The sequence below is a fragment of the Microtus oregoni genome, unplaced genomic scaffold, assembly GCF_018167655.1.
Source record: "Microtus oregoni isolate MIOR12 unplaced genomic scaffold, Mior012 000070F_ref0000104, whole genome shotgun sequence".
Lineage (NCBI taxonomy): Eukaryota > Metazoa > Chordata > Mammalia > Rodentia > Cricetidae > Microtus > Microtus oregoni.
The window spans coordinates 771,647-798,826 of NW_024543977.1; the positions used below are offsets into that span (position 1 = coordinate 771,647).

Below are 27,180 nucleotides of genomic sequence, written 5' to 3' on the forward strand. Positions count from 1 at the left end.
TGTTTGAGTGGATGTGTGTGCACACGTTTTTACATCCTTCTGGATGGGTGTGTGTTTGTGTGCCTGTACACCTGTGTTGTAGAGGCCGAAGCCAGGAGATGGCATCAGCGGTCTTCCTCTTTGACTCTCTCCCTTATTTGGGGGGATGGAAACTCTCACTGGGCCTGGGGGCCACAATTTATCTAGACAGGGTGACAAGTAAGCCCTAAGGTTTCTCTTGTCTCAGCCCCTGCCTACAGTGCCACCATGCCTGGCTTTTCTGTGGGTGCTGGAGCCTGAACCAGGGCCTCATGCTTGCAGTTTGGTCATTGCCTCAGTCCAGTTCTTACTCTTTTTTAACCCAGAATTATTGCTATCTACAATCCTATTTACATTGATTACTATTAACTTTAATTTATTATAAAAATGAATTAAACTTACAACCTTTTGAATTCCACTCTCTTCATATTGTTCTAGTTCATTTCTTAAATCTTTAAGAATTTCTTCTTTCTCTTTCAGCTTTTTTGCTAGAAAGCTCATTCTGATGTTTGCTTCGTCTTGCAAGGCAGCCTTTTCTTCTTCTATCTCAAAGAATTTCTGGAAGGCAGAGAAGAGCATTAAAAATTTGATCAGAAATTGCTTCATTTTAATTTGATATCTTGTAAACCTATTTTATTTTTATAACATTCTTACATTTCTTTGAAAATAATTCTAAATTAAAGCACACAATAAAACAATACAGTTTTATTATTAAAAATTATTATATATGTTATTATAATAATTATTATTAATTTATTATAATTAAACAATACATTATCTGATAAAACACAAAGCATGGTACATTGTTCTGATTTTATCTGTCATCCAAGTAAGAGTGAAGAAGAGGAAGATGACTGATTAGGAGGCTTCCCACAAAATATACGTTTCCCACAGGCATCTCTCCCACAGCCACAAGACTTTGGTAGCCATTTGTCAAGACAAAGGCCTAACTGGCTAGAAGGGTGCACAAGTCTGGCTGACCCCGAAGAGAGCTGTTTCGGGAGGGTGGGTCTATACCAAGCGGTAGGCTCAATAATGACAGTTCTCACAACAGTTATAAGCAGACCCATTGCACGGTGAACTCAGCCACAAACTTCTGGTTTGGTCCCACCACTAACACAAGCTGCTAAGAAAAGGAGGCAAGCCCACCCGCATTTCTGGTAGGTAACAGGTCTACTGGTCTGGGATGCTTGCAGACCCTCAACTTGAAATCCATCTAATGCCTGTCTCAGGTGTGACTTGAGAGCAGTCTCACCTTCCCAGGACCTGAGCAGCAATCATGCTACTCCAGGCCCCTGAGTCATTGCTGTTAGCCACACAGCAAATCCCGAAACACCCTGGAACATCCCTGGTTGTCGTTTAACAGTGACAGCCCACTAAGGGACCGCTGGGGAAGTATGTGTTTTCCTGCCTTAGAGGAAGGTCTACCGATTCATATCCCATTGCATAAATAGCCTTGCAAGCCAATCCATCTCACCCAGTACAGAAGCAGCCCTGTCCATCCAGAGACTCATCAGGAGACATGCTCACACAGGCCTCCTAAAGTAAACCTGAAAGCATTAGTTCAGTTTCCTACTCCAGGGACACCCCATAACCCAGCTTCAGCCCCACAAAAGCCATGATCCAGAAGTACCTCTGAATCCCCAGAATCTAGCAGAATACGGGTTCATCATTGTCCCTGTTACATGTCTGGAGTGTCCAAACAAAACTATTCAAAGTAATTATAGCTACAATAAGTAGTTAATCAGTAAATAATTTTGAAAAATATAAAGTGTGACATCAATAGCATAAAATATTGGATGAATGAAAATATTAAAGTGTTCAGGGTTGTATGCCATTGAAATTAAGTGACTATTAGCTTAAAATTATCCCCTCCTTCTTCCCTGTCTCCTTGTCTCCCTCCTTTCCTGTCTCCTTCTCCCAGCTTTTTGACACAGAGTTTTCTATGTGGCACCTGTTGGCCTAGAACTCATGATCTCCCTACCTCAGCCTATGGATGCTGGCATGGCCACCACGCCTGGAAATGGGAGCTTTTAACTTATACATGCTTCTTGTCAACCACAGGTGAAATTTTAAAAAAAATCTTCTGGTAGGTACACAAAGACAACAAGAAAACAAAGCAAAGCATAAGACTTCAAAGAAGGCAACAAATCAGAAGCGGTAAGAAAGGGGAAGGGGACTAAAAGATTCACAAACTCGGACAACTGACATAATGGCCCCAGCAAGCCCTTCCCTTCAGCAGCGACTTCAGCTATGAGCAAATGGAATTCTCTAACCAAAGGTAGAGCCGTGGAAGAATGGAAGAGAAACAACGTGCAACAATGTACTTCCCATAAAGACCCACTTTAGCCTAAAGGACACACACGGCCTGAAATCTTAAGGTAACACAAGGTTTTCCCTGTGATTCCTAACCTAGAGAGAAGGAGGACAACTACACTAATATCAGACTAAACAAATTTGGATCCAGTTGTTTTCACAAGAGACAGAGGTCATGCCTAATAATGAATCAATTTATGTAAAGGATGTAACAACCATAAACATTTAAGCAGTCAGCTTTGGAAAACTGAAATATATAAAATAGATATTAACAATTTAAGAAAGAAGTAGCAATATGATAATTATAAAGGGGATTTTGCTAACCCATTGATTTTTTTGTCACCCCTTGGTGTTGAACCTAGGACTTTGCACATGCTAACTAGCACTCCACCATTGAGCTACTCCCCCAGGCTAATATTCCACTTCTAATAATAGATAAAATGTAAAAGTTCAGTAAGAAAATGGTAGATTTGAATACATGAGAAATAGAAAAGAAGAAAAACATGTGAAAATTTCAGGGTGGTGGTAATATCCTGAGGTGTTTAGAGAAAGGCAAATGACCTCAAATAGCTTGGTACTGTCTGGATAAATGACAGAAGGAAGACATGGGGAGAGGTGGTGATCTTCTGTCTCACGCCAAGGAGCTGAGATCATCCTACATATATGAAACACTACTTAACCATTGGGATTAGTGACCTTTTGGATTAACAACAAAAACAAAAACCCAAAGCAACTACATCAACAAGCCAGGAGCTTATCCTCACTGAGCCTCCCTGGAAGACATTCTTTTCCCTCGACGAGGTGAGGAAACCTCAGAGGGTAGAACTACTGGATTCAAGGTGTAGTGAAATCTTCTAAAACTGAACAGTGCTGCTGATTGCACACCACCGTTAAGTTGTACATCTTATGCTATGTAAACTGCCTTTAATAAAACTGCTAAGTGACTTCACTGTACCAACATTTTCAATATACACTAGGAATAAGTCATAAAAATGTGACAGAAAAGATTACATCCTCTCAAGAAATAAACTATTACACTTAGGAAAAGCTTGGCTACATAAAATATCTATAAGTAACATTATAAATTTTTTTGAAATATAGAAAACAGAAATGAATCACATTATTAGTCGAGGAAATTGAATGCTATAAATAATAAAAACCTCCCCCAGAATTTATGAATAATTTCTGACATTGAACAAGCTTCAAAAAACATGCAAACAGGGAAGTTTTGTTGAGGATGAAATAATCCTCCAAATTATTTTAGTTTATTTGAAAGAATAAAACATGCTAAGAAAATCATAAAGAAGAGATAGAATAAAAATAAAACTTGCTATACACTTGCCTAGTCATAAGGCCCTGGATTCCATCCCCAGCAAAACACACACACACACAAAATATTAATTCAAAAAGTGCTAAAATTCTACAATTCAGAGTCAATAGATCATTTCATTTGTTCATTTGAGATAGTATCTCATTAAGTAGTCCTGTCTGGCCTGGAACTAGTCATGTAAACCTGGCTGGCTTCAAACTCACAGAGACTGCTTAATCCCAAGTCTGGGAACAAAGGCTCATGTCAGCACACTAGACTAGCTTTTCCTTCCTTCCTTCCTTCCTTCCTTCCTTCCTTTCTTCCTTCCTTCCTTCCAACTCACAGAGACTGCTTAATCCCAAGTCTGGGAACAAAGGCTCATGTCAGCACACCAGACTAGCTTTTCCTTCTTTCCTTCCTTCCTTCCTTCCTTCCTTTCTTCTTCTTTTTTTTTTTTTTGATAGTTTTCATATATGGTCACAAAATATCCAGACAGACTTGAAGTGAATCTAAAGCTATCAAGAAAGAAAAGATCAGATATCAAGGGGAAAGAAAGCTATCCAGTATATGGTATTCTAAAGTGACGCTTATCAGCTTGAAGGCTGGTGGTGGCTCCTCTCTCTGTTTTATAGGTTTTATAAACACCTAAGTCCTGGTATTAAAATCCCATTTGAAATACTGACAGTAGCTTCGTTTTTTTTATCAGAAGTATAGATTAAGCAATACCTTTCTTAAAAATGAAAAATATAGAAATGATATTACTTTTTAAAGTTTTCTTTTTGCAAGTAAAAACAGTATAATATCTCACACAAATACTTGAAAGTTAAGTAAGTTTAAGAGCCACACTCCAGAGCTGGGGGAAGTAACTACATCCTTCACTGGTCTCTAGGGGGCAGCAGAGAGCCAGTTATGTTTGTCCTCTGCCAAAAAAAAACACAGGCCTGTGGCTGTTGTATTTCCCAGGCTCAACTGTTCTCTTATGATTAATCCTGAGAAAAGCGGGTGGCCAGGATTAGCAAGACTTGTGAGGTCATAAGTCAAATCAAAGCTAACAAGTCTGAGTGAAGATTCAGATAATGGCTTTAATTTAACCTAATAGAGACAAATGTTTTAATCTAACAAGGCAACTAACCACACTAGTGAGGGCTTGGTTAAAAGCGTTGCACTAGCATACGCTTATGAAAACTTGGCAACAGGCAGAATTTAGTCATTTCCGTTTCCGCTCCCAGAAATAGAAATTGTACATGTGAAGAGTGACACCCATTACTTTGCCATACTTTTGAACATATTTGATGTCTATGAAAAATAGTACTCCAAGAATTATTGAAGAATGACGGATGATTATAACCTGTTCTGATAAACCATAGATTTTTGAATTACTCTTGCACTGTAAACAAAGGTTCTGGAGAATTCTTTGTGTGTCTGTGGGGGGTGCGGCAGGTGTACACAGGTCCCAGGCAGTTGTCCCAGAAGGACATCCTGTGGTTTACTCTACTTTGTTCTGCTTTCTTGTTTCGACACAGTCTCTCACTGAACCTGGTGGTCCACAAGCCTCAGCAATCCCCCTGTCTCCACTCCCACCTGCTGGGGTTACTCTGGACTTTTCCCAGGAGGGCTGGCATCCCCACTCAGATTCCTAGACACATACTCTTAGCCATCACACTATCTGTCAAGCCCTAGAGACAAACGCTGCTAAGTTAGCTTCTGGCTCACTACAGGCCATAGAGAAAATACAATCATGTCTTTGTCAGAGCGGCCTATTAAAGGTGGGACACAGCACAGGGCAGGGCCAGACTTTCGCTGTCAGAAACAGCCACCTTGCGCTCTGCACCCGCCCCCACCCACGGCTAGAGTTAGAGCTTATGTGGAAAGCGGCTGTAGGAATAGACCAAAGAAGGGCAGAGGCAGGGAGCATTCTGAGAAATTTTCTCCCATGTTCACACGTCTGGGTAGTCTGAAACATTTCTGTTGAGAAGACATTATAGTCTACACAGACCCATAGAGTCTCACAGGAGCAAATGCAAACGTTCTCTGAAGAAAGCTCCCTCAATCCTGGGGGCTCAAAGAACTCAAAAGGGCATGAATTCATAGTTAAGAATTATAAAACTCAAAAGCAGATGTCATCTCATGAGGGAAGGAGGGCTAGTACTTGTGAGAGACAATTACCAGAACCTCAAAAACAGAAGGTGTGTAAAATATGAAGCACACACTATAAGTGTACGTAAATGTACTAATTAATGTGTGTTTAAAGGTAATGTGGGCACTGGAGAGACAGCTCCATAAGAGTTGTACAAGCGCGAGGGCCTGAGTTCAGATCCCAGCACCCATGTAAAAGCCGTGCACCTGTTACCGGTGCTGAGGCACAGACAGGCGCATTTCCAGGCCATGCCAGTCAGCCCACAGAGCTGCAACAGGGCAATTCCAGGGTCAGTGAGAGATCCTGTCTCAACTGGTTAAGCAGAGGATGACAAAAGTAGAACTCTTAACATCCTTCTCTGACCTCTGCAGGGGCACACACACTCATGTTTACATACATACATACATACAAAATACGTACATAAATATTAGAAAGAGTTAAAATGACTTTCAAGCATGTCTCTTCTTTTCTGGTGGAAATTTTTATACATCAACCAAAATAGTGAAAACAATAGTTTGCTGTCCACTTGTCTACTCATGCATTCGGGTATTCCTGAGGGAGTCCTACACAGCCTTAGAACTCACATAAAGGTGGAAGGACAGAACCATTTCCACGAAGTTATCCTATGATTGTCACACATAAATAAATAAATACAAAAAAGAAAAAGAGTGATGTTTTCTCCTGTGGATTCTGTGCTGATTCTTTTTCCAACTTAACAGAAGCTAGAAACCTCTGAGAAGAGGCCATCTCAACTGAAAAACTGCTCGCTTAGATTGACCTATAGGCAAGTCTGGGGGGCGTTTTTCTGATTGATGACTGACACGGGAGAGCCAAGATCTCTGAGTGTTACTGGATTGAATAAGAAAGCAACTAAGCATGCCATGGTGAGCAAACTAGTAAGCTCTGCTTCAGCTCCTGCCTCCAGACTTGTGTCTTGAGCTCCTGTCCTGTGGCTTTCGGTTCTGGTGTTTAGCAAACCAAGGCGAGTTTCTTCAATCTGCACATATCCTTTCCCGTATGCCTTACAGCAACTCACCTGCTGTCCCATTGGTCAGGCCTGACTTCCAGTGGCCAGGCCATTGGTAAAAAGAAAGCTAGGGTGGAATTAATGTTTTCAGTCTACAAAGTTGGAAACGCTTCTGTGAGTTTAAGAGGAGAGGATGTGCCGTTGGTGAGGTTGGGTGAGAACCAAGCAACACCAACATCCTCAACAGGTTCAGGAAAGTATCCACTCGCAGTTACTAACTGATGCTCAGTGACGACACAGCAAGAAAGGCCGCGTCCTTGTCTTAGAGCACAGAACATGCGGTTACATAGCTAAATGCAGACGTGCCAAATGCCATGCAGTGACCACTGCGCCAATCGACCATAAGTATAAATACTTTTTGAAGTTTATGGGAATGAAAGATGAGATTGTAGCTGTAAATACAAAGACAGTTCATAAGGTGCTTACTAAGTCTAAAAATCATCTCTGAGAGTATGCTGTTTCCCACTGTGTGAGAGTGAAGAACCATACTGAGCACACAGCAGGATCCTGTCATTGGGGAGGCTTCTGCATCACTGGGAGTTCAGACTATTTTTGGAACTCTAGTCTTTGGGCTGTCTGACTTTCTTCTAGCTGGCCGCATCTTCACCACAGAACTTTGGATGATTTGGGTGATTTGCCCAGGTGCTCAGGAAATGAGAGCCGTTTTCCAGTGTCCGAAAGTTTTGTAAAGTCACATGATATAGTGTGACTTCGGTGCACTTAATGTGAGCATCGATAGTCCAAGCCCGAATTCTCTGAGATGACCTGAAATTTGAGGAAGCATATCCTCGTGGAAGCTCAGAGTAAAGAGTGGAAGCTCAAAGCGAGCTCCACTCCCTGCACACACAGGAACCAAAGCTGGCCTCCGTGGCAGCACTCACCCACCGTGTACATCCCTCTGATAACAGCGATGGCATCACTTAGCTGTTGCTGAAAGCTTTTTCTCATGGTGTCTTCAGACTGCAAACCAAAGACAAATGCAGTAAGTACCACGGCACCGCCTGGGGAAGAAGGCATAGCAACCACTCCCCATCAGTCTCTTGAGAGTTTCAATTTATCATCATTTCTTCTATACTGAAGCTATCGTAGCATATTTAATTTTCATCTGTGATTACCCAAGAGCAATACAAAGAGGCTGTGGATAAAACACAGATCAACTTGACAATGTTTCACTGTACACATCAACTAAAGTCTTACAGACTCTTCCTAGAACTGCTTAGAAAAAGAATAAGATCTATTTACATTCACATTGTCGTGTAGCCTGTATCTTTTTTTGTTTTTAATTTTAACTTTGTGTGTGTATTTCCTGCATGTATAGCTGTGTACCCCTTGTGAGCCTGGTGCCCAAGGAAACTAGAAGAGGGAGTCAGAACTTATCGGACTGGAGTTAGAGATGGTTGTGAACTGCCATGTGGGTATTGGGACTCAAACCACAGTCCTCTAAGAAGACCCAGCACTATCAACCACTGACACATCTCTCTAGTGCCCAGTTCTATTTTTTGATGGAATAAGTTCATAAAAGGTTAGCTTTGCTGATCTATAGGCTATACTAATTTTATTCTTCTAATACATTTGATTATTTCTGCTTAGGTTAAAAATGAACATTTTTTTTAAAGAAAAATACTCTGATTCTCATATCCATTCTGAGTCTAGCATGATGTGTAAACAGCAAACAGGTATTAGAGTCAGAAAGGATGGAATTTAAATATTGTATGTCCCCATGTTTTGAACTAACATAAGGTATTAAACTTGGAAAACTTAGTTTCTGAAATTTGTATCTTAAGACTTTCCATTTGGGGATTTGGAGACACTTGAAGATCATGTAAATGTATTCAAAATGCTTAACAAAGCATTTACTATGATATGGTTACTAAAATATGAGTCTTCTTTCGTAGCACAGAAATAATACCAATTTTTAATATTTTATTTTATACCGTGTCTCACTGTGTAGATCAGGCTAGCCTAAAAAGTCCAGAGGCCCTACAAAATGTCAGCAGATGGAAAGAAACCGTAAAGATTAAGGCAGACATTAATGACACAGTATCAAACAACAACAATACCAATACAAAGCATCAATGAAACAGAGCTGGTTCTTTGAAAAGAAAACTGGGGTTGACAAACCCTTAGTCAAACTAACCAAAGAAGGTGAGCAAGATGACTCACTGGGTAAGGGACCTTCTACCAAACCTGGTGACATGAGTTTGATCCCCTGAACCTATACAATGGAATGAAAGGACCTCTGACCTTCACATGGGTATCATGGCGATTGAATGTCTACCCACTACATACACACAAGCTAGCTACAAGAAAGAGAGAAAGACCCAGTTTAATGAAATTGTAGTTAAAATGGAGCCTTTGCAACAGATAACAATGAGATTCAGAAAATAATTAGTTTTTATCTTAGAAACTTATATTTCAATAAATTTGAAAGTGTAACAGCAATGTATGGATTTCTACGTGAAGATGAGCAAAATTAAACCAAAATGAGACAAACAACACAAACAGATCTATGCTGTGGGAACTCCTTCAGCAATCCTCAGCAAAAAAGAATACAATTGGAGGTACCACCATGACTGGTTTCAATTCATTTTACAGAGGCACAGTAATGCAAACAGCTGGTTCTGGACTAAAACAGACTTGTGTATCAACAGAATAGGATAGAAAACTGAGATTTAACAACTACAGCTGCCTGACTTTTTGGAACGCACTCACTAAAAATACACATTGTGGCAAAGGACAACATCTTCAACAAAAGATTCTGGGAACACTGGGTATTGACGTGTGGAAGAATGAAACTAGACAAACCCCTTTATTGTCTCTCACCCTGTACAAAAATCAACTCCAAATGAATCAAGCAAAAGACCTGTCAGTCTGAAACTGTTAGAGGAAACAGTGTGCACACCAAGAGACAGGAACAGGAAAGGTTTTACTGAGGGGAAAGAACTTCATTCTCTGAAGAAATATGATCAATAATTGACAAATGGGATCACATAAAACTACAAGTTTCTAAAAAGCAAAGAAAACTGGAAATTAATTGAGTGAAGATGCAGCCTTCAGAGTGGAAGAAAATCTTTGCTGGCTGTACATCCAGCAGACTTTAGGATCTATAATTTACAAAACAAAACAAAAACCTCCAGGAAACTAGACATTAAGGTAGCAACCCAATTTTAAAAACTGGTCTATGGAATGGAACAGAAAGCTCTCAAAATAGCAAAAGCCACAAATAGCTAATAGACATTGAAGAAATCTTCAACATTCTTAGCCATTAAGGGCAATGCAAATTAAAACTATCCCACCTCACTCTAGTCAGAATGGCTGTCACCAAGTAAGCAAAAGATAACAAAAGCTGTTGAGGGTAAGGGGCAAGAAGAACACTTACGTACTGATGATGGAGTGTAAATTGGTACAGCCTCTTTGTAAGGCAATGTGAAGGTTTCTCACAAAGCTGAAATTAGAACTGCCCACATGACCGAGCTGTACCACTCCTGGGCACATCCTTGTTTGTCTGAGTTCATCGTTCATCTGTGTTTATTGCTGTTCTACAAACAACAGCTAGGAAATCGAATGACCCTAAATATCTGTCAACTGATGAATGATACTGAAAATATGCTACAGCTACACAATGGAATTTTAGTCAGCTGCAAAAATGAAATTTACAGGAAAGTGGATGAAACTGGAAAATACACTAAGTGAAGTCACTCAGGCCCTGGAAGATAAATAACATTAAAAATCTCATATGTGGATCTTGGCTTGGCTTTGAATGTTTTTATCTGTGCCTTCAAGTTTAGTGTCTGTAGTGGCTAGGAAGCTAGAGAGGGCACATGGTAGGAAGAGGGGAAGAGGACTTCGGTTGGGGAGAGAATGCAGAGCACTTGTGACAGAAATGTAGTGCAAGTTCACCAACATGGCAACCCAAAAGTGAGCTGGATAAGGTTGACACCAATGGATAAAGCTGGACAGGAGAAAAGACTATGAGGCTGCAGCCCCATCCAAGACCATAGGCAACCCAGGAAAGCTGGGAGTGGGAGAAAAGACCCTTCCCAGGCTAAAGCACAATAATTGGCTCTCTGATGTCAAATAGCTAGCCCTGAAATACACATACAAATAACATTTTATGGACTAAGCAGGTTTTATATATATGGAAAAGATGGGGGAAATGTTGTGATTATATTATAATCTCCAAAAATAAACCCATAAAGTTGGGTAGGGGATTCTGGGGTTTAAAGTCTTAAGCAGAGGCATGGGGAGTCAGGCAGGAATGTTGGGAAGTGGCTTAACCAAACAAAAGGATGTATGAAGAAGTGAAGAAACCCATCCTCCCCCATGTATGTGTGTGCACGCGCACGCTTAAAGAAGGGATTTGGATGAAGGTACCCTGCATCAGTGGACAGTTGTTAAGGTACCCTGCATCAGTGGACAGTTGTTAAGGGACAATCCCAGTGCCAGCTGTGGGACACTGTCATTTGATCTACTGGCCAGCCAGGCTCCAGAGGCTTCCAGGACAACACAGTCTACCACGATTGCTGTGACTTGCCCTTTTAACTAGATGTTAGGACCTCACTCCTGGAAATACAGAACATTTTGGTTCTGTGTGCAGAGAGATGAAGCTGGAACAGACTCGGGAACTTCTTCCCTGCTGGTTAGCTTCCGTAATGCCAAAGACACTAAGCAGGCCACTGGGGGCACAAAATCATCAGTGGACATGCCAAGCAGTTGACCCTGCAGGTATGACGCTGACATGCCAGCCAAGATGTGACCAAGCTGCTGTCACAGCAGACTGCTCTGGGGTAGGGGGTCATCAGTTGTTTTCTGACTGAATCTGAAGCCTGTTCCACAGGAAAGAATCTAGTCCAGGTACCATAGTCCTGATCAAAAGCCACGACTTGTCCCTGAAGAGATAGCTCAGTGGTTAAGGGTACTGGCTGCTCTTCCATAGGACCAAGGTTTGATTCCTAAAACCCACAAAGATGCTCACAAAATCTCTATAACTCCAATTTCAGTGAATTCAATACCCTCTTCTGTATAGGCACCAGACGCCACGTGCAGGGAGCAAACATACCCACAGGAAAACACCCATACACACAAAATAGTGAGATAATTTCTGAGGTCATAGCCCTAGAAGTGGGTAACCTACCCTCCTACTACAACTACTGTTTTGTTAAACAGACATGTTGTCAATCTGCCTTCTAACAAAGCCCCAGTGGCCTAACAAATAAGGCTTTCTAAATATTTACTTTTATATCCAAGATTAGTGATGCTTTCAACCTTGGTCAGAGCTTTCTTCTTTCACTGGAGGAAGTCAGGCAGAGACCCACAAGTGGTCGACGTGAGGAGAATAAGTAAATGCTCAGCCCTAAATAAGACGTCTACAACACCCACCGCCACCCTCGCCAAAGCTCAGGAGAAAAGCAGAAGAGGGAGCTGAAAGAGCGTAGGCACCAGAGAATGTGGAGGGATGCTGCGGTCTTCTGCATGCGACGTGGCCACCACAGTCAAGGATTTGTAGTAGCTATGGTTATCTAAACAAGATCGTGTTATTTCAAGTCAGTCAGTAATTCCCATGTGGATGGGGAGGAGTTCATGAGGTTTCACCCCTAGCCAAGGAGCTACTGATAACTGGTGGATGCTGGGGCAAGGAAACCATTGCTTTTCTCTCTATGACCATAATAGACTGCACATATGCATACAGGCTGCACTAAGCGAACTGAGAGGATTTTATTTAAAAAAAAGACATGAAAGTAGGGCGGGCATGTGTTAGGGGAAAGTCTGGGGGAGTTGGAGAGAGCGGTTGGGATAGACATCACTAATCACATTGTACATATGCATGAAATTAACGAAGAATAAACATAAGTACTATATATTTAAAAACATTCAAAAGCAAGTATCTGGCAGAGAATTTAAAGTTCTGTTGACAGATTAATAATTGGGAGCAAATTAACCTGATTCTCTATCGTAACAATCATACTAACTGTACAAGGAAGGTGTGAGGATTACTGCGGTCACACATGAAGAGTTCACCCGAGTTTCTGACAGCATTAGCTCCTGGAGACACAGCTCGGACAGCGCAGCTGCCCTGATAGGTGGCTGCATCCAAAGCCTGCACACATCACACGGGATCCACCCCCACAGCAGAGAAAATGAGGGCGCACCTACCTGCTGATAATATCTTTTCATTTCTAAAATCCTGTCGTGAAGCACACCGACAATTTTCCAAGACTCCTCTTTAAGTCGGTCCTCAAACTTCAGTTGAACCAAATCTTTGAGGAACCCAAAATCCACCTGAAGTGAGGTAATCATCTACAAAATAAAAATCTTTTGTCAGTGGAGAGAGTCAGGCCCTGGGTGCCAATATTCCAGCACATTCCTTGATTTGGAGCATTAGACCAGGTGCCTGGCTTACCTTTGAAGATCATCTCTCAGGTATGGTTTATTGAAGAAATACAACAATTCTCTCTCATGGCATCTAGGTTTTCAAAATGCTGTTAAATTTTAAAATTAATATATGCTAGTGGGGTGGTCTGGTTTAAGTATGGCCTGTTCCTTCCAAAACTTACGTTGAAATTTAATCTCCATCAAGAAACATTAAGAGAACGAAACCTTAGCGCGGCTACGGTGTTTACGGGGGGAATGCAGGGATGTGATTAGGATTAGGTAAACTCCTGGGGCAGAAAAGACGGCTATGTGGGAAGGAGGAGCCAGAAGAGGAGGCAAGAACAAGCAAGCCAGTGCTTGTGAACTGTGTCTCAGAGAAGACTCCCAAAGCTTCCCCACCACTGCCATCTAAATCCTCCCGACTAAAACTTAGTTTGAGCACAGCAAGCTACCGAGGAAGAAACTTATAAAGATAGTGCCCCAAAATATGTCATTCTAAAAGAAGACAACAAATTGGCAAGCATGTGGCAAGTGATGCCTTCAAAAGCTCTTAACAGTGCTGCAGTCTTTCAGCAGGGCAACTTGGCAGTGGCCTTTAAAGTGACTCATGTGTGTACCTTCTGACTCATAAGTTCCCTTTTAAGAATTTATGCCACAGATTTAGTGGTGCTTGAATTCATGCAGGATTATTCATCATAGGTAAAGATTAGACACTACGAAAATGTCAGTCAATACAGGGATAGCAATGCGATGTACGTCTTGTGACATAGTTGTGAAATAAACGAGACACTGGATATTGAACCCAGGACCTTGCACAAACTGGACAAGTACTCTGTCTCATTAAGCTTTCTCCCTAGTTGTTGTTTTGGTTTTTGTTTTTCTTCTTTTTTTTTCTTTTGAATTTAATTTTTGACACAGTGTTTCATGAAGTTGCCTGGGGGGATCCCAAACAAGTAATCCTCCTGTCTCAGCTTCCTGATTATCTGGGATTCCAGGTATGTGCTACTGTATTCAACTATGTGGAAGATATTTATGTATAGATATGGAATGATTTCCAAATAGATGAAAAGTAAAAATAAGGCAACTGAGGCAATTTATAGCAGTATTTTGATTCATGTGGTAGTTTTAATAACTCAATATGATCTTATATTTATGAAATACTCTATTCTCATTCAATTTCAAAAAATCCAAGGGAAAAGATAAGATTCGACAAAGCAATACAGTTAGAAAGTCATTCAGTATCTTATTGTCTTCATTTATCTATAGGTAAAATACTTTCTACTTTTCTTAATGTATCGTAAGCAGAGACTATTCACAGATGTCAGAAGCAGAGAAATTTCACTGAACAGACTCATATGTAAGATATAAACATGACAAGTATAGATCATAACTTAGATCAGTTGTAACGTATATCTGGGGCTTGAACATTTACTGTTCCTGCAGGGGACTGGATTCAGTTCTCAGCACCCTTGGGAGCTCACAACCGTAACTGCAGTTCCAGGGGATCTGATCCCTTCTTCTGGCCTTTGACAGCACCGGGCACACATGCAGTGCACAGGCACACATGCAGGCAAAACACACATGTACACAAAATTAAGAGTAAATCTTTAAAGCTTAAAAAGAATGCAAGTGTTGTTCTGCTAAGTTCCTCAAAGATCTTAGCATTCTGAGACCATCACAATCACTTTGGTGTTGCAAATAAAAGATGTATAAATCTGTACATGGAGCCTGCTCGTTCTTTTCCCAGCCGCCCAGACCTGAATAATCACACAGAAACTATATTAATTACAACACTGTTTGGCCAATGTCTTAGGTGTATTTCTAGCTAGCTCTTACATCTTTAATTAACCCATTTCTATTAAGCTGTGTATTGCCATAAGGCTGTGGCCTACTGGTAAAGTTCTGACATCTGTCTCCTTTGGCAGCTATACGGCGTCTCTCTGACTCTACCTACTGTCGCTATATCTCTGTTCAGATTTCCTTCCTGACTTTACTCTGATAAGCCATTGGCCAAAATAGCTTCTTTATCAACTAATGGTAATAAAACATATTCACAGCACACAGAGGGGAATGCCATATTATAAAACCACATGTGTAGGGATGTTGTTTAATGACAAGTGCTTTTTATAACATTCATGAAATATTGGGTTTGATTTCTAGTACACAACTCCCTTCCCAAACAAAAAAAAATTACCCCATAAAGATAAATAATGCACAAAGTTATCTTAGAAGTTACATTTAGATTTACCTGCATTAACTTTTCTGTTGATTGAGTCAAATCTTTCAATGGCAAAATTTCACTGCAATCTGTCTGCGTAGCATGGTCTGAAGTGAAAAAACCAATCTTCAAATTATCCGAAATAGTAAGTCTGGAAAGAGAATAGAGATACCAAATTTCCTTAGAAAAGGGTAAGCACATATATTTGGCAGTAAAATTTGATTATATTTACAATACTGCAAGAGATTATTCAATAAAGAAACTTTTGGAATATCTGGTCATGGATGAGTTGGCCTTGGCCTGGTTATCAGACCCCCTACACTGTGGCACCCTCATCTCTGTGTACCTTCTCCACTTTTCTGAGATATGATCTACTTAAGTCTATTATCTTAATATCTTATCCTGTGCTATTGCTAGAGATGATTGTAATTTATGCATAGTCGTATCTAACAGAAAGTATGTCATGATGGAGATTATCCTGGTGTGATCTGAGAACATCTGAGGTTCCAGCACAATCTGTGGGAGAAATCACAAGAGGAAACTTAGTTTTCCACAATAATATTAGGAGGTTTTCCTTTTCCCTATAACTCTCTCACAAAAGTTCACTGGAGTGTGTCATGGCTCCAGGCTGTGTGGTTGCTAAAATGCAGAAGCAGCTAAGATGAATCAGCTGCCTGCCTCTAAGACAGGCAGAAAAAAGATTGGCAAAAAACAGTGACACTTTCACCTTAAAACTTTAGTTCTGAAAAATATGGTTACATTGTCCTTAAAGTTTGTTATTTATATTTACATGTGATTTTATCACCATACTATAGGAGTTATTATAAATATACATTTAATTTCTACTTTTTAATTTTGACTATGACAACTCTTTATACATACAAAGAACATAAACCAAAACTTTTTGAGGTTGTCAACACTTTGAAGAAACTCCAACAGGTTCTAGAGCCAGAAGGTTTGAGCCCTGCTTTAGATAATCACCATTGTGTCCCTGATTAGGAAACTCTACTCCCAAAGCATCTGCAGAGGCCAGGAACTAGCCTTTTACATTTCCTCCATGGCTCTATAATGACAAGTGTCTTAAAAAGTTAGTAAGAAAACTCTCCGCATGTACACATCAATTTGATCAAACCTATCACAACCTTTTGTTTCTAAAATGTCAGCTGAAGGGGAGAGGGTATGGGGAGGGGAAAGGAGGAAGAAAGGATGGATGCAAGCAAGCAAGCGAGTCAAGAAAATCCCATAGAAACAGAGGCTCTGATGCAAAGAGTAGACATTCCTCTTACTCCTCTGCTGAGAAGTGGGGGCAGACCAGGCTAGGGGCACAGTGGCCTTCCCTTTCTTCTTGCGCAGGGGCAGAGCTGTAGATGTCTCCGCCGAAGAGCTAGCTAGTTCTGAAGCCTGCCACACCTCTGCTCTTCCTGTATTGTCACATTATAGGTACCTCCTGTAGGCAGTCTCTGCCTGCCACGGTGGAAGCATCCTGACTGATGCTGTAACCCCGTGACTTCAGGGAAATTAGCTAACTTTTCCTTGCCTTGATTTCCTCTTATATTTTTCTTTTAATGTTATGCGTACAGGTGTTTTTGCTTTCTGTATGTCTGTGTACCATGTTCGTGCTTAGTTCTAGGAGAGGTTGGAAGAGATGTCTGATCCCCTGGAACTGGAGTTACAGTTGTATGTCTTTACAGGGTGCTGGTAATCAAACTCAGTCTTCTGGAAGAGCCGCCAATTCTCTTAGCCACTGAACCAGCATCTTTCCAGCATGCCCCTAGTTTCTTCTTATAGATAACAAGAGTGCAGAGTCCACAGGATCACTGATAGACTGAGTGTAGTAATCTTAGAATCACTTTGGTGTGGTGCTTGGTGCACAGTGAGCCCTAGAGGAATGAGGAATAGTGTTGGCATTGGTGCTGAAGGGAGTTATTACACCGCAACCATCACCACATTTTCTTTCTGTTGTTCTCTTCCTCTCTTTCTTTCTTTGAAAAACGGTCTTTCTATTATGTAGCTTTGGTTGTTCCAGAACTTAATATGTAGATCAGGATGGCCTCTGTTTCAAAAAGATCTACCTGTCTATGCCCCCAAGTGCTGGGATTAAAAGCGTGTACCACAATGCGTGGCTGACTGTCAGGTTTTCAAACATCACAATTTGTTCATCATATTTGAAGAAAACCTTGAAAGAACAGCAGTATTTAACTATCAAATGCTCATTTGAAATTTAAAATTTAATACTCATAATAATGATTTTCAACTAATCCCACTAAGTTCTCAATTGTGTTCCACACACATCAATATTATGATGACAAACCTTATCTTCAGCAGTAGCTAGACAGAAATGAAGCATCTGATTTTAATTAAAATTTCTGATTTTTTTTTGCCAGAAGAAATTGGGTTTTAGATTTAGTTTAGTTCAGCTTAAGAGCTTGTGTGTTTTTCTCACTAACACGGTGTTCTAGAAATCTCCACAGGCCCTCCTCATCCCTGCATATTCTCTTAGGAGATGCCAAGAAGTCATTCTGTAGGTCCCTTCTAAGGTATGTTTTCAGAGAATAACCTTGAAGAACAAGGTAGCATCGTCCCCCTAGGAGGAAGCAATCTTGTTACTTATATAAAATGGTGGCCAGGCTGGAGAGATGTTTGACAGATAAAAATGCTTATGGTCGTGTTGAGGACACTGGGTTGGTTCCCAGAACCCATATGACTACTCAAAAATCATTAGTAACTTCAGCTCCAGGAGCGTTGGCTCTAACTGCTGACCTTCCTAGGCACCAGCCACACACACAATACTCTTACGTACATGAAGGCCAAACATGTCTACACACACATGCACAAAAAATAACAAATTAATCTTCACAAAAATAGTGGCCCATAATCCCCAGGAACTTCTCCTTGAGTTTAATGTCCCACGTGTGGACACCTATCTTGGTCTTCCATGTCACCTATGGGAACTTGGGATATCACCTGTGGGAACTGGGGATGTCATCTGTGAGAACTAGAGATGAGATGGGACACTCAATATAAATTACACCTGTAATCCTAACATTGGGGACTGAAACACAACAATTGCTCATTCAAGACCAGGCAGTATAGAATATTCTCCTTAATACGAATTTATGAGAATCAATGAAATAATCATCAATATTTAAAGCTCTGCCCCCTATGAAATCTATAACCAACTCTGAAAATAATTAATGAAAAACACTAATAAAGTATCATGATATGTAAGATTAACTATGGTATTATACTGCACTATTTAAGCAAATAAATTTAGATGACCATGGAGAGTTTTCCTAACATCACCATAAGCCTCTAAACCTTTCAATTTTAATAATTTTAAATTTTTATTTATTTATTTATATTTATATATATTTTATTTATTTATACACACATATGTACATGCCACCACCCACATGTCAAGGTCAGAGGTCACCTGGAGGACTGGGTTTTCTTCTTCTACCAAGTGAGTCCTGGTATTGAACTCAGGTCTTTAGGCTTGGTGGTAAGTGCCTTAACCAGCTAAGCCATTTCTCCAGCCCTAAATGATTATTTTTGCATCTATCATTTTCATTGTCTCCTGAGGTATCTTGCTAAAATCTATATTGTGTTCCTGCCTTTCCACAAAGGACTTTGATATCTTTTCTCATCAAAAATAATTAAATTCAGTCTTCTTTTTCTAACCTCCAAAATCTGTGTCTGAACTAATGACTTAAGCATCATGCTTAAGTGTCGTGTGCTGGACTAATAATCTGAGCATCATGTGTTCATACACAGTATCGCGTGCTGGACTAATGATCTGAGCATCATGCATTCATTCACACACAGTATCGTGTGCTGGACTAATGATCTGAGCATCATGTGTTATACACAGTATCGTGTGCTGGACTAATGATCTGAGCATCATGTGTTATACACAGTATCGTGTGCTGGACTAATGATCTGAGCATCATGTATTATACACAGTATCGTGTGCTGGACTAATGATCTGAGCATCATGTATTATACACAGTATCGTGTGCTGGACTAATGATCTGAGCATCATGTATTATACACAGTATCGTGTGCTGGACTAATGATCTGAGCATCATGTGTTATACACAGTATCGTGTGCTGGACTAATGATCTGAGCATCATGCATTCATTCATACACAGTATCGTGTGCTGGACTAATGATCTGAGCATCATGTGTTATACACAGTATCGTGTGCTGGACTAATGATCTGAGCATCATGTATTATACACAGTATCGTGTGCTGGACTAATGATCTGAGCATCATGTGTTATACACAGTATCGTGTGCTGGACTAATGATCTGAGCATCATGTGTTATACACAGTATCGTGTGCTGGACTAATGATCTGAGCATCATGTATTATACACAGTATCGTGTGCTGGACTAATGATCTGAGCATCATGTATTATACACAGTATCGTGTGCTGGACTAATGATCTGAGCATCATGTATTATACACAGTATCGTGCGCTGGACTAATGATCTGAGCATCATGCATTCATTCATACACAGTATCGTGTGCTGGACTAATGATCTGAGCATCATGTATTATACACAGTATCGTGTGCTGGACTAATGATCTGAGCATCATGTATTATACACAGTATCGTGTGCTGGACTAATGATCTGAGCATCATGTATTATACACAGTATCGTGTGCTGGACTAATGATCTGAGCATCATGTATTATACACAGTATCGTGTGCTGGACTAATGATCTGAGCATCATGTATTATACACAGTATCGTGTGCTGGACTAATGATCTGAGCATCATGTATTATACACAGTATCGTGCGCTGGAGTCTGTTCACAGTTCTACCCCCTAAAATAGTTGGTACTTTCCTTCTTTCCCACCTTAGTTTTCCTTCTTGGCCCTCTTAACTTCTCATCATGGAGGAGTCAACACGGTAGATAGTGACAAGGGATGACTGAAAACAAACAAACAAGCAGAAAAAAAAACTTGGGAGCAACTAGAGAAGGCCAGTGGGCCCAGTAGCTAAGGAGGTAGGGCTGATGAGGAGGCACAAGAAGAGACAGGAGAGAGCCAGGACAATGACAGAATTGGGAATATTGGATGAAGAAGTACGTGTATTAAAGATGATGGGGAGAAGTTTCTCAGTCTCTGAAAAAATATTAATAAGTGTAGAAAATGATTAAGGCTGGAATGTATGATGTGGAATTCCCCCTCTGTATGCTGTGAATACCATTGGTTAATAACGAAACTGTTTTGGGCCTGTGCAGGGAACAGAGGTAGGCAGGTAAAACTAAACTGAATGCCAGGAGGAAGAAGGTGGAGTCAGGAGAGAGAAGCCATGTAGCCCCATCGGAGACAGACACTGGAACTTTAGCCATAATAGTAATGGGTTAAGTTAATATGTAAGAGTTAGCCAATAAGAAGCTAGAGCTAAGAGGCCAAGTAGCGATTTAAATAATATAGTTTCTGTGTAATTATTTTAGGGCTGAGTAGCCAGGAGCCAACAAGTGGCCTTCCTACAACAAATGTACCCCAAGACAGTGGAACAAAACTAGAAAAATTGGTATAAGGTCACGGTTTTACAAATAAATGCATGTATGAATATATATGTATATATCATATACTTAGGTCTGCAAATAGTTACAGGTGAATGTATGTGCATATGTGCGTGTAAACATATATCATCTAGTTACATATACATTTGTTTCTATTTATACCTGACTAGGGGACCTACAAGAGTGAAACACCAGTAGCGATGAGCATCCTGTGAGCGAAATACTACTTGGTAAATGTCATCCACCCCTAAAAGGAATCATGTCCCTCAGGAAGGAGAGTAATTTGAGAGAGGTATAAAAGTATAAAATTATGCACAAACAAGTACAAAATGAACCCATAACATTTTCATATGAAAAAAATCAACAAATACTGAATAAACGATCATAAGATTTATATGAGGGTTATGAGAGAACAAAGATGATTCTGGATCGAAAAGAGTCCCACTGGCTGTATTGAGGACAATATGAGCATCAAAATAAAAGTTAAGTACTAAATTATAATGCATTGAATAAATATAGTCCATTGGAAGTATCTAATTACAAGGAACTGAATAGTTAAGGAGATTTGTGTTGATGTGATGAATAGAAATTGAACAAAATATAGAGGACCCTTAAAAGTATACAAGCATGGTAAAAATAGAAGCAGTACTCAACAACCTCCACAAGGGTGAGCAATTGAGATGAAAGTCATTCATGATGGCTGAGGCCAGTCAGTATAAGTTCATTTAAGTAAAGGGAATATTAAACTAACAAGACAAAACTCAGCACAAGAAGAAGAAAGGTCCAGAGCTAGAGAGCCTTGGAAGACACTAACTGGACAAGACCAGTATGATTTTTGTTTGTTTGCTTGTTTGTTTGTTTGTTTGTCCAGACAGGGTCTCTCCTGGAACTCACTCTGTAGACCAGGCTAACCTTGAACTCACAGAGTTCTACCTGCCTCTGCCTCCCAAGTGCTGGGATTAAATGCCTATGCCACCAAACTCAGCTCAAGGTCATTGTCGCTAATAGTAGTTAATTGAACAGCCTTATCAATATTGAATCCCTGAAGAGAGAACAGCTCTTTTTTGTGGCATATCTGCTGTAAAAACACAACCTGAATCTGGTTGTGTCACATCATAGGAGCCTGGGATATAGCTGACGACTGTACAGAATGTTAACGCGATACTTTGTGCAAGTGTCACATACATAATAAACTAGGAAAGGCTGAAGAACTCTTCTAGACTACATGCATTTTATGTCCTTGTGGGACATTATGAGCAGCTGACCGAATAGGAAAATCTCAACCCCAATTAACAAATAGATGGACCTGTCACCGCATGGTAGGTTCGTACAGTCCCGCAAAACCATCCAGAAGTGATCATGAATGAGAGCTAAGAAGGAAGATTCTCCTATTGTTAACACTTGAGCAATCATTTGTCCGCCACTTCTTTCTGGATGAAGCACCTGCAGTGGACATCTAGATTAATTTATGAGCATGGGTGGCCAGGAAGGCAAAAGATTGGTGGCAGGAGCATCTAGGGAGGAGTTACACGGATGCACTTTTAAGAATAGGGACAGACTATAAGCATACCTGTAAGAAACAGTGACGACATTGGGAGTCAGGAAACCTGGCTGTTTTGCGATCCTTAGGCCACTGAACTGAAGGCATAAAATCGGGATCACCCTCCTGCACGAAATGACTGAAATCTGATTATCAAGGCATGACTGGGTGATTGCTGTACATGGAGTCAAGGAGGACTCTGTGCGATCCCTGAGTTCTCAAAATGCCTCTTAGTATTCCATGGCCATGGTAAAGACCAATTGAAAACCACAGCAGCCAAGACAGCAAAACGATCCTGCTCAGTAAGGAGCTTTGGCCTGACTGAACTTTGTGGTGTTCCTTAGCGAATGGGCAAGCTTTCCTGCAGACCAGTGCTGTTTACAGCCTCTGCCAAGTCTCTTTGCCCTTAGTAGCCTGAAACTTTTAGTGTATCCCATGCTGTCTCCAAATAAGTATTTATCGTAGTCGGGGGGAATTCTAAAGTGTCCAAACCCTGGGTGCTACATCAATGTATCAGATGTATCATCTGGATGTACCCTGATTCTCTATAGTCTGCACCCTGTACATTTAAGAGACCTGTTATTATTCTTCCAGTCTAGAGCTGTAATCTTTCACCCTCTCCCAATGCTAAGTGGCTTCTTTTCTCTATTCAACTTCATTTTCCCTTAGGCTTGACATTTATGTTCTTTTATTCCTTCCTATTTTAGGCAAAAAAACACCCCACTTTATTTGAGTAGTAGTTTTATAGAATATGGATAATTTTGTGTGTGAATAGCTTTTATTATCAATATGTTATTTCAGGTTATGGTTTAGAAACAGCATAATATGTTTGGTTATTCTTTCTGTAACTATAACAGGACAATGATAAAATATGTAATTTTACAGACAAACCCTCTGGAGTGTTTAAAAACAATACACCTATTTATAGAGCAAAGCTTTATAACCAGAGGCTTTGTTGAGATGTGTGCTTTAATCTATACTTTTTCTTCTTCCAGTAATTTTCCAACATCTTGTTTCAAGGCTATGGAAACTGAGGTTTAACAAAGGCAAATAACTCATCTAAAACTATAAACCGGGGTGGGGGACAGATCTGTAAGGTCCCCGCCCCAGTCTTAACTTCTTGTATGATTGATTGATTTAGAAAGATCCGGCTCATCCAGAATCTAAATAAAATATGAAGGTTCATTCTTCAGCTTCTCTTCAAATCTGAAGCAGCTCTAATTTTAGATGCTAACAGCACAGTCTAGAGTGGAAGCCCACAACCCAAGACCTTAGCTAAGTGGTTCCTACACAGTCCTTATTTAGAGTCTGTGCAATTCTCCCAAATAATGGGTTGCTCGCTATGCATAAAGCATGGTCTTGGGAGATAACAATTACGTTTAACAAATTAAACACAAAATTAATATGCTAGCTTATACGAAACAGATCCATGAATATTTATTAATAGGCTGCAGCAACACATCCCACTGAGCCCTAGAATAGTCCATCCTCACAAATGCTGGTTAGCAAATTAGTCAATGAAGATGACATTAGAGGTGCTAAATTTTCACTGTGGTGAATGGCTCAATGTTATTTAAGGAAAATATTCTTTTATTGTTTTCTGTTTCAAAGATATATTTGATATATATTATATCAAATCAAAAATCAATATATATCTGTAATATATATATATATATATATATATAAATTTATATATGTATTTCCTGGCTGATATTACCATATTACCAAATCTTATAGTTTACTTAACACAGCATCATTTTACAAATTATTTCCAAATTGATTTACCAAACTGGACCCCTTGTCCAACCTGCAGGCCTCACTACTGAACTGCTTAAATAGATGTTTCAACAGTCACTGCTGATATTCTGTATCCCAAGGGCAGCTGATCACATCACTCCATCCTGTTGCTCACATTCCCTTTACCAACAAAGTTAACTGCAACCCCATTCTTCCAGCTACTCAAGTCAGAAACTTTGGAGACTGTGCTAGGCATGGCAGTCCATCAGTAAACTTAACCAATCCCCTTTAAAGGAGTAATGAGAATTTGATCACATCTTCAGCTCCTGCAAGGACTGCCCCCTGTCCTCCAGTGACCACATGACCACAGTTTCCACAAGCGTTGTCTGTTTATCTGCTTGTGTGTGAGCATGGGAAGGCAGAAGTCAAGGCTGAGTGTCTTCCTCTATTGTGTGCCTCCTTGTTTTTGAAATGGGACCACTTGATGAATTCTGGCTTCTAGCTGTATCAGCTAGACTAGCGGCTGGCAGTGAGCACCTGGGACCCCCACCCCTGAGCTGGTCTTACAGATTTGCTTCACTATGCCCAGCTTTGTACATGGCTAAACATATACTCAGGCCCTCATAGCAACTCTCCAAGGCCATCCTCCTGGATAGGTATTATACAAGTCCCCTAACTGGTTTCCCCACTTGTGCCCTTGTCCCTGTAATGGTCTATTATCAAAACAGCAGAGCAAGCCAATGGATAGGGAAGTCAGAGAATGCCGGGACTCTACATCAATACCCTCCTGGCCTCCCACCTCTTTGGAAACAAAAGCTGAAGTCTTTGTGGCGATCTAAGACCCTGGAATCTGGCCATCTCTCTTCTGCCTCACCCCATTCTATGCTATAGCCATGCAAGCCTCCTGTATTCCTATACCCAGATTCCCTACCTTCCCTTTCTCTGAGCCAGGGTTTTGGCTCCAGATCTATCTGCCCAGCTCCTCCCTGCAGTTTCTTCTTAATGTCAGCACAGTGAAGTATTTCTGAGAGCCATATCTAAAATTATAATTCCCCCTTTTTTTCTACTTGGTGACTTGGGGGTGTGTAACATGCACACACAATTTCCTCTGCTACCCTCTGCTTCTGTCTCTTCTGTCAATGCTGCTTGACTCATATAGTCACTGACTTAACTAGTTTGCCATTGATTCCTAACTAGAATGTCTACTTCACCACGGTTGAGCTGTCTTTGTGTGAATGAATGGCTGTCTCCCCAGGCCCTAACCCAGCTATGCTTAGATCCCTGGGTGTTGGGGGTGTTCAGCTTCTCCCACTTATTTCAGAACTCCAACCTGGTTCACTGAAGAAAAAAATGTTATGGGCGTTAGTGGTTCCTGGACTCAGTCAATGTGTGTTGGTACAGTACTCGGCAGAGGTCAGTCAGTCCCTTGAGTCTGGCTGGAATGCTGTTGGGGATGTATTCCACGGTGGAATGTCAAGAAATCCAGAAGAAAAAGGGACTCTTAGGAACAGACTACACATAGTGCAATCCACTGGTGTCTACCGTGAACTGCCTGTGATATGTGCTTTTGACACATATCAGGGCCTTTACGTACTTTTATCAGGGTCTGCGTGTACCCTTACTCGGTTTGATCAACGTACCTATTGTTTAATACAGTTGCACTCGGGAGGCTGGGCTCAACAGGATTGAGTCACTGAGTCAAGCCCACTATTGGACTGGTCCAGTTATAGGCAACCGCCCCACCCCCACCCACGCCCCAGCAACCTGGAGCTACCATGGTGTTGGGCTTGCCTAGAACCAATTACCTGGCTCCCCAAAGCCTATGAAACTGCATCTTATAGCAGGTAACCCAGGCTTTTGTGCCCACTACTTTGAAAAGGTGTTTTAAGAAAAATGTCCCCCACCCCCAACACACACACAAGAAATGTCAACTCTACATTATCCAAATAACAATAGTAGGGTTGAGGTCAAAGAATCCCAAGAAGGAGGAATGAAAGCCAAGGACCCTGAAATAACACAAACGCGTATGACTGGCTGTCTCTGTGCTTTTGGGGGGTGCTCTAATTCTAAGAAAATCCATGTCAACGCCCTATTTTTTGATGGCTTCTAGATATGGGGTCAAGAGAGCTGAACAGATCATGATGTGGGAGCCTCTGAAATAGAACTGTACCTTTATAAAAAGTCAGGATGGTGGTGGTAGAGAGTGGGGAAGTTGGGAGACAGCACCCGGGCAGGTCCCAAAGAAAGTGTTTATGGGAAAGGACGACAAGACACCAAATCAGTGCCCAGTTCTTGGACTTCCAGCCTTAGAATAGCCAAAGAAATCTGTGTTTAAAAGCTGGAGTCTCTGGTATTTTTTTTAAAGCAGCTCTGTGTCATTTCTGTATGGCTCTCTTCTAAACCATACTTAGGTGAACACATTTAACATGTCCTGTGCTCAGTGATGAGCAGGCACAGTTGGCCACTGTCCTGTTCCCAGCTGAGATGATAGAGACAGAGAAGTAAACCACCTAAGTCAGGTCGGGGTGAGAAGCTAGGCAGAATTGAAAGCCTGAGCTTTTAACCTACGGTTTACTTAAGAAATCAAAAGACACGAGGCTGTGGGCCTGCTCTGGGGTGCATGGGCTCAGCGGGCAGGTCACCTGGGGTTGTATTGAAATTGTTCAATAGCCCCCTGGAGGGTCTCGAGAATCCTCCGGCATCCTTGGGTCTTTGACGAGTCCTCCCAGTTCTCAGTCTCGGCGTCCGCCATGCCCACCGGCTGTGTGCCAGCTCTCTGAGTTCTGAAAGGTTCAATCCCTAAGCCAGCGTCCGTTGCCATGGCGACTCCCAGGGAAACCTGAGAAGGGTGGGTGGGGATGGGGGCGGGGCGGAACGGAGAGCGGGTGGGGGTGGGGTGGCTGAGGTGCAGGGAGGGCTGCGGAGGTGCCCCTCTGTTCCGCCATGCCACCTGCCCTACCAAA

The 27,180-nt window shown here is 41.1% G+C and overlaps 1 protein-coding gene across 1 annotated transcript in view; it reads right to left on the minus strand.

Annotated features, from left to right (window-relative positions):
• Nucleotides 1–26,969, minus strand: part of CUNH10orf67 (chromosome unknown C10orf67 homolog) — an 86,025-nt gene extending 59,056 nt beyond the window's left edge. Inside the window, exons 1-5 of the mRNA XM_041641505.1 lie at nucleotides 26,860–26,969; nucleotides 15,428–15,548; nucleotides 12,961–13,104; nucleotides 7,693–7,767; nucleotides 421–576 (exon numbers count right to left, since the gene is read on the minus strand). Of these exons, the coding sequence (XP_041497439.1) occupies nucleotides 421–576; nucleotides 7,693–7,767; nucleotides 12,961–13,104; nucleotides 15,428–15,548; nucleotides 26,860–26,969 (606 nt within the window). The remainder of the gene's footprint in view (nucleotides 1–420; nucleotides 577–7,692; nucleotides 7,768–12,960; nucleotides 13,105–15,427; nucleotides 15,549–26,859) is intronic.
• Between the last annotated feature and the right edge of the window lie 211 nt (nucleotides 26,970–27,180).